The sequence below is a fragment of the Solanum lycopersicum genome, chromosome 4 (genome assembly GCF_036512215.1).
Source record: "Solanum lycopersicum chromosome 4, SLM_r2.1".
Classification (NCBI taxonomy): Eukaryota; Viridiplantae; Streptophyta; class Magnoliopsida; order Solanales; family Solanaceae; genus Solanum; species Solanum lycopersicum.
The window spans coordinates 4,699,292-4,707,341 of record NC_090803.1 but is presented as its reverse complement, the minus strand read 5'-3'; the positions used below and the strand labels follow the sequence as shown (position 1 = coordinate 4,707,341).

General features: G+C 31.3%; 1 protein-coding gene across 1 annotated transcript; it reads left to right on the top strand.

The window, feature by feature from the left end:
• The first annotated feature begins 4,480 nt into the window (after positions 1 to 4,480).
• On the top strand, positions 4,481 to 8,041 carry LOC101256274 (scarecrow-like protein 14). The gene is made up of 3 exons (XM_004236684.5): positions 4,481 to 4,626; positions 5,057 to 7,361; positions 7,504 to 8,041. Exon 2 carries the CDS (start codon positions 5,062 to 5,064, stop codon positions 7,255 to 7,257), a length of 2,196 nt encoding a protein of 731 aa, XP_004236732.1. The 5' UTR covers positions 4,481 to 4,626; positions 5,057 to 5,061; the 3' UTR covers positions 7,258 to 7,361; positions 7,504 to 8,041.
• Positions 8,042 to 8,050: the final 9 nt, after the last annotated feature.

The following is an 8,050-nucleotide window of genomic DNA, read 5'->3' as shown; positions in this document are numbered from 1 at the left end:
ATTAGTTTTTATCTTTTCCATTAAGTTTAGCAGATTTTAAACTTGTGATGAAATGAAGCCTATCAACCCAGATTGATTACTAAGAAATTTTATTTAAATATTTTTTAATTATACATTTATGTATTTGATATGTTTTTTTACCGTTTATGACGGTCAAATAAATTATCAAAAATTAAACAATAATTTTAAACTTAGTAAAAATCAAACCAGTGGAGTTATGATCAACTTAATTTAACTGAATTCGTTTCAACCGAAGCGATATTTTAACATATTAATGTTCCGCTCATTTATTAATTCAATTTATTTCAACATTTTAAATTCGATGTTATCCGTCCATTTGACATCTCGACAGTCGTCACAATCCATGCCTATAAAGTGGGCCTTGATAGATGGACGCATGTAGAAGAAGTACCTTTCATAAATTAGAAAGTCGATTTGGAGTTATTGGGCCTTGTCTGGTCTTTGATTTGTACTTTGTTTATAGGTAGAATAATTGTTTTGAATTGGTTAATATTTACTCATAGTTTAATTTACACGTAATTTTTTAATATTTTATTCGGTTCAATAATTTAAATATATTAATCTTATTTAAATCGGGTCATAACAAAAATGGTGCCAATTATAAGTGGTGTTTGGGGCGGGGGTAGGACGGACATTATTGAAGATACGGGTCCCATTTTGTACTATTTATTTGATTTTAAAATAAATAATGTTTCGAGCTTACACATATGTGTTAACAAAATTATCTATTTTTAAAAATAAGATATATTTGTATCAATTTAACTTTAATAAATACCTTAAATAAGATGTAACTCTTTAAACATTTTGAAATAATATAATAGATAAGTAAAAATATTCGCAAGAGACACTATTCTACCATTGTATAATAATTAAGTAATGAAGTAAATTTTGTGTAGGAAAAATTGAGGAGAAATCAAAATTTCATTATCTTTATAGAATTTTGTGTCTACATTTTCGTCTCCTATTATTTGGATTTTATTTAAAGAGAGTGACATTACTAGAGGAAATTGGCATTGGAGTACGTGGCATCACAGAAACCAAATTATATTAATTTTTTTACAATTAAATAAAATATGAATTGATAATAGGAACCACATATTAATAAACTACGATAAAAAACGATTAATTTAGTGCTAATTTGGTTGGTTAGCATGGGGAATCAATTTATGATGTATTACTATTGTTTTGTACATTGTTTAGTTGCTAATTTGCTTTGTGTATATAAATAAAATAAATGCTATATGTATATAAGTTATGTGATAATTCATACATTAATTATTTCAGATTAAATATAATGATAAAATAACAATCCACGTTATATTGATAATTTACAAGAAATAATTATGCATTATTAACTCTTACATATAACGGCGGAATAATTTTTATTCAAAAAGTGTCAATTAATATTTTTTTCTTGATGTTGAATATATACACACATACTTCCTAAAGAAGGTTCTTTTCATCTTTTCCTCACGGTAGTTGTACGCTATCAATTATTGAGGAATACTTAGACTTAGATAGTGATCCCCCTTTCTCGCGTTAAAGCGATCAGAATTCAAACACATCTCCCCCTTTTTCGCGTTAAAGCGATCAGAATTCAAACATATCATATTTTACTAGAAAGCATTAAACCATGAGAACGAATCTACAAAACTGTTACTGTTATACACCCGACATTTACATAACTTTTATATGAATATATTTTTAATATTGTTAAAATTATAAAAAAAACATGATAGAAATGAACTAAACTGTAATTTTTTTACTCATGGGTGAGAGATGAAATGTCATTGCTAGCCATTAACATGCCAATTCAGATGAGATGCTTCTTTTTAATATATTATATGTGTCGCGTATATTATGATTTTTTAATAAACTTTTTGACTTTACGCAATTTTCTTATTATATTATAATGAAAACGATTAGAAGATTTCATCTTATATCAAATTCAAATTAGTGAGACACTAAACTTTAACATCAATTAATTTTGAGTCACTAAAAATAAAAATATAATTACATATATAGTATTACTAATGTAGGTATTAATATTATGAGATCACAAAGGAATAACCTTTTAATTGCAAAAGACGCATAAGTAAAATATATAAAGAAATTTTTAGAATACCTGTTTTGTCTTATTTAATTGCGAATTTTATATTCATATTAAAGATCAATTAAATTAAATTTTATATCAAAAATTAAATTTTATATTGGAGCGCTTTCACCAATTTCAATTGTTGAAACACAAATAATTCTTCTAATCCTTTTTAATTGTTATAGTTTACTTTTTTAGAGTTAAACAATGAGGATTTTAATAATATTATATGATGTAATTTTTCATTATTTTCATATGTAAGAAATTTCAATTTATAATATTTTTTGTATGATTTTTAAAATATTTAAATTTTTTAATTTAATATATCAAATTAATATGATCTAAAAAATTAATCTAATTGACTTTTGAAAAATTTAATATAACGACTAAAAAAGGACGGAGAGAGTATTGTTATAAGCCAAAATCCATTATACTTTGCACATACTTATTTCAATTTACAGACAAATAGATACCACCTGATTTTGTTGTTAATTCGAAATATTCCCAATATGTAAAAAGGGGAATGAATAGATATATCCGTCAATTATGTAATTTATTAAAGTTTCATATTCATTTTATATACGATGATCCTAATATTTATTCGAGATAATTGTATAAAATAATAAACTAATAATATAAAATAAATATAATAATTTATTTGTGTTCCATAGCAAACTATTTGAAAGTCCCTCTCTACCTTGTATTTTCGCTTGCCACTCTTCCTCTCTCGCTCGCTTCCTGTCGCTCGCCTCTCTCGCTTTATACAATAGAATTGTATAACTTGTGTTTCTAATTGTATAAAGCGAGAGAAAATTGTATAAACGCATACAAGTACATATATCTTCATCTGATACACTTATAATTATACAATACAAATATTTCCCTGTCCAAGTCTCTTTGCCTTTATTGTTTTATACAAATTCAAATTGTATATAATTTCTCTCTTTCTCGTTTTATACAATTCGATTCAATTGTATATTCCCTGCACAAGTCTTTTTTTGCATTTCTCAATTTATCGTTTTATACAAATTCAAATTGTATATAATTCCTCTCTTTCTCGTTTTATACAATTCAATTTTGCCTTTCTCGCTTTCTCGTTTTATACAATTCAATTCTGCCTTTCTCGCTTTCTCATTTTATACAATTCAATTTGTATATAATTTGTCTCTTTCTCATTTTATACAATTCGCTTCAATCGTATATATATAACGAATTATACATATATAAATTTGTTATGGAGCACAATTATGCAAACTTTGCTATATCATACAATTATGAATTTTATGTTTGCTATGTGAAAATTGCCCTATTTATTTTCATCTAAATGAAAGTAAAAAACTATTTTAAATTTTTTATAAAAGTATATTTGATTTTTCTAATAATGTTCATATGTATATTTGATCGTCCTTACACATAATTTGTAATTTTTTAATTCAGTAGCTAATTTTAATTTTTAAATATCTTCTTTATCTATTATTTGCTTATTATTATTTAAAAAATTTTATTCTATTATTTCATGTAAAAATATGAAAAATTCAAAGATGAATAAAAAAGAAAAAAGAATAAGAAATTGGAGCTATATTGTAATTTAATTTTCGGTATATGCAAGAACAAATCAATTTGGGGCACTTATAAGATAAATTAAATATAGCGGATTGTGCTACATTAGTAGGAGCGCATCATTCTTAATTAGATGTTTTTCGGTATAGAAAAAATTCAATTGAGAGCGTCATCCTAAAACGAGCTCGATAATGCACGATTGAAATTTAATCAAAGCTCCAATATGAGCTCTAGAAACTGAGTGAAAAATCAAAAAAGAAAAATATATCTTTGAAATTTGTCACAAAGATCAAATATATGCCAAATAAATTTATTTATTTTACTAATTATTTTTCGTTATTATAAACAAACACATAATTAACTATTTCATCTATTCAATAATAGTTATTCATTATTAACTTTGCACATATATTAAGAAACTATAAATAGAAAAATAGTTTTATTATATCACCGATTAAAAATAATATCTTAAAAAACATAATAGGGAAAGACTCTAATTAATGATAAGACTAAATTAGGAATTAAATAAAAAAAATTCTATTGATTTCATCAAATAGACAAGTATTATTAAACATCTCAAAATAGTATAATGAACATCGATTGTTTAACGGAGTAACAAAAAATGTGGTGCAACCCTATACAATCCGAATTTAAAATAATCTGACCTTAATATAAATATCGAATATGAAATACATAATTAAAAAAACTATATTATGAATAGTAGTCCTTCACCCCCCCTCACTCACCCCCACCCCACTACCCCCTCCCTCAGATTTTGTGATTTCAATGGCTGAGATCTTCTTTCTCTCAAATCTTTTATACGGTTTATACCTATTTAAATATGAGTCCATAGCAAGTGGCACTAATTTTTTCCAGCACCGCCGCTCTGATTATCTCCATTTTTTTTCTTACACTTTTTTTTATCCATCTGGGATTTCTCAGAATCACAGGTACTTCTCCTTTTCTTCATCATTATATACAGTAAAATAATTATTATAATTATATATACACACACTGTATATCAAGTTTTGGAGTAATTTATCCTTTATTGAATGCTTAATCTTTGTAATTATTGATTTTTAGCACTATTTATGAGATTAAGAATACACCCTTTTTAGAGAAACTGATACTGATAGCATTAGTTTTGCTTTTTCTTATGAATTTGTCGATAAAGATTTCATTTTTATGCTAAAACTCAGTTACCCATTTCGAGTAATAATGTATTTTTTGTGTTAAAACAAAAGGGTGTTTTCTTAAATCTTAAATATAGTGCTAGTTTGTTGTTTTGAGATTTTTTTTTTTTGGGTGGCACTTGTATAATTAGTAAAGATTATGTGTTGTTGATGTGTTTTGGGGATTTGGGTTGTTGTTTTCTTGCAGAATAAATGGTCATGGATAGTAGAAACTATAAGGGGTTATATGATGCAACATCTGGAATTCAATTAAAGGATGAGGATGATGATAAGCTATTTTTTCAAGATCTGAATCTGATCGATCATCTTAGAGTTAGTGATGCTTTAGTTGAACGAAATCTGGAACCCGGTGATTTCGTTCCATCAGCAATGGATAACTCTCATGAGGATTATGACTTTAGTGATGTAGTGCTTAAATATATTAGCCAACTGCTTATGGAAGAGAATATTGAAGAGAAAACATGTATGTTTCAAGAATCTGCAGCTCTTCAAGCTGCTGAAAGGTCGTTTTACGAAGTTATTGGAGAGAAGTACCCTCTGTCCCCCATTCTTGATTTAGGTCAGGATGGACGTCGCGGTGTGGACTGTAGTACTAATAATTACTATAGTTGTGGAAGTGATGTTACTGATGGCTTACTATGCCCAAATTGGAATCCTGATCTTGGTGATACTGATGCTTCACATACTCAACAATTTGTGGTTGATTCTGGGACTTCTCAGTCATCGCTCAGTTCACCAAGTAGCTCTGGAACTGTCACTGATGCACATGTGGATTCGCCTGTGAACTCAATTCAGATTCCGGACATATTTAGTGATAGTGAGTCGATCATGCAGTTTAAGAAAGGTGTCGAGGAAGCAAGTAAGTTCCTTCCTACAGGCAATAGTTTGCTCCTTGATGTAAAGTATAATGTAGTGGTGAAGGAGGATAATGAAAACGGAAAATATGCAGTGGAGAAGATGGAGGATCGTGGGAAACAGAAATCTCCCGAAGGATCGAGAGGGAAGAAAAACATTCACCATGATGATGTTGATGTTATGGAAGAGAGAAGTAACAAGCAATCTGCAGTTTTCTATGAATCAGCTGTTCGATCAGATTTGTTTGATAAAGTGTTGCTATGCAGTGGAGGGAAAAATGAATCTGCTCTTCGTGAGTCCTGGCAGGTGGTATCAAGTAAACATGCTCCAGAGAACGTCCTTCCAAAGGGATCTAACGGTAGGAAGTCCCGTGGAAAGAAACAGGGGGGTAAAAGAGATGCAGTAGACTTGAGAACCATCTTGACACTTGGCGCGCAAGCTGTTGCTGCAGATGATCGAAGGACAGCAAATGAGTTTCTGAAGCAGATTAGGCAGAATTCTTCTCCGACGGGGGATGGGATGCAGAGGCTGGCCCATTATTTCGCCAATGGTCTTGAGGCACGGATGGCTGGTTCTGGTACTCAGATTTATAAGGATCTTATTTCGATGCCTACATCAGCAGCTGATATCTTAAAAGCTTACCAGCTATTTCTTGCTGCCTGCCCGTTTAGAAAACTCTCTAACTTCTTCTCAAATAAAACAATTATGAATGTAGCTGAAACGGCATCAACAGTACATATTATTGATTTTGGAATCATGTATGGCTTCCAGTGGCCCTGCTTCATACAACGTCTCTCCAGTAGACCAGGTGGACCTCCCAAGCTCCGGATAACTGGGATAGACTTTCCTAATCCTGGTTTCCGGCCAGCAGAGAGGGTTGAGGAAACGGGGAGGAGGTTAGCTGATTATGCTGAGAGTTTCAATGTTCCATTTGAGTTCATAGCTATAGCACAGAAGTGGGAGACAATTAAAGTGGAGGATCTTAAGATCCAGAAGGATGAGGTTCTTGCAGTGAACTGCATGTATCGGTTCAGGAATCTACTCGATGAGACTGTGGTGGTAAATAGTCCTAGAGATATTGTATTGAATCTCATCCGGAAGTTAAATCCTGATGTTTACATACAGGGGATCGTAAACGGTGCTTATAATGCTCCCTTCTTTATCACACGATTCCGGGAGGCACTTTTTCATTACTCGTCCGTGTTTGATATGCTTGAAGCTAATATTCCCCGTGAAATTCCTGAGAGATTGCTGGTTGAAAAGTTAATATTTGGCAGGGAGGCAATGAATGTTGTAGCGTGTGAAGCTGCTGAGAGGATTGAGAGACCAGAAACATATAAACAATGGCAGGTCAGAAATACAAGGGCTGGTTTTAGGCAGCTTCCTTTGAACGAGGAGATTTTGAGGATGGCAAAAGATCGTGTAAAGGCGTACCACAAGGATTTCGTGATTGATGTAGACGGTCATTGGCTACTGCAGGGATGGAAAGGTCGTATCATGTATGCAGCTTCAACCTGGAAGGCAGCTCTTTAAATCTCTTCTCATTACACGTGAAGGAGCAAGTTCATCCGCAAGGCTTGGCCTCTGTCCCTCAACAGTGAAATCGTCTATGGTGCCGGTCCTTCTGAAGGACATAGGTATTGTTTTAATGTTTAGCTACTTTGGTTTTCAACAGAAAATAACTATTTTCTTGTTTTAGCCAGACATATCTTGCACCACCTCCGCATGGATTTGATCCTAGGGTAAATTTTATAAAAATGAATATTCTTCCTTCTGCAGACAAATTTTGCAACTTTGCATGGACTTGATTATAGCGTAAATGTAATTGGTACAACGCAAAGGTTATGTCATGGCTCTGCACAAGGATAAGCGGGAGCAGAACTTGGAATTTGCTGCCTCATCTTCTCCATTGCAATAACTCGTAGTGTTCGTTGTCAATGTAGCTGTTTACTGACAAAAATAGCCCGGTAACACAACCTTTTCCCAGAACTTATTTTTCTCGGGACATTTGAATAAGTGTGAGCCGATAGGGTGATTAAATTGATCCTATGGCATGAAAGGCCTACTCCTCCATTTGTATTTTACATCTGTGATTGACTATGCCTAAAGTTGTAGCTTAAAATGATCACTGAAGAATTTCCACTGGTATCACTACTAATATAGGATAAGTGTCAAATGCTTATATTGTGCAATTTCACATCTTACCCTTGCTTAGCAGGCGCTTCAGTGTCGTCATCAAGTCTCAAAGACATGTTGTGTACTTCTTAAAAGATAACTTAACAATTGATATTTCATTTTATTTGTGATTTATTTCCAATTTCTTTGT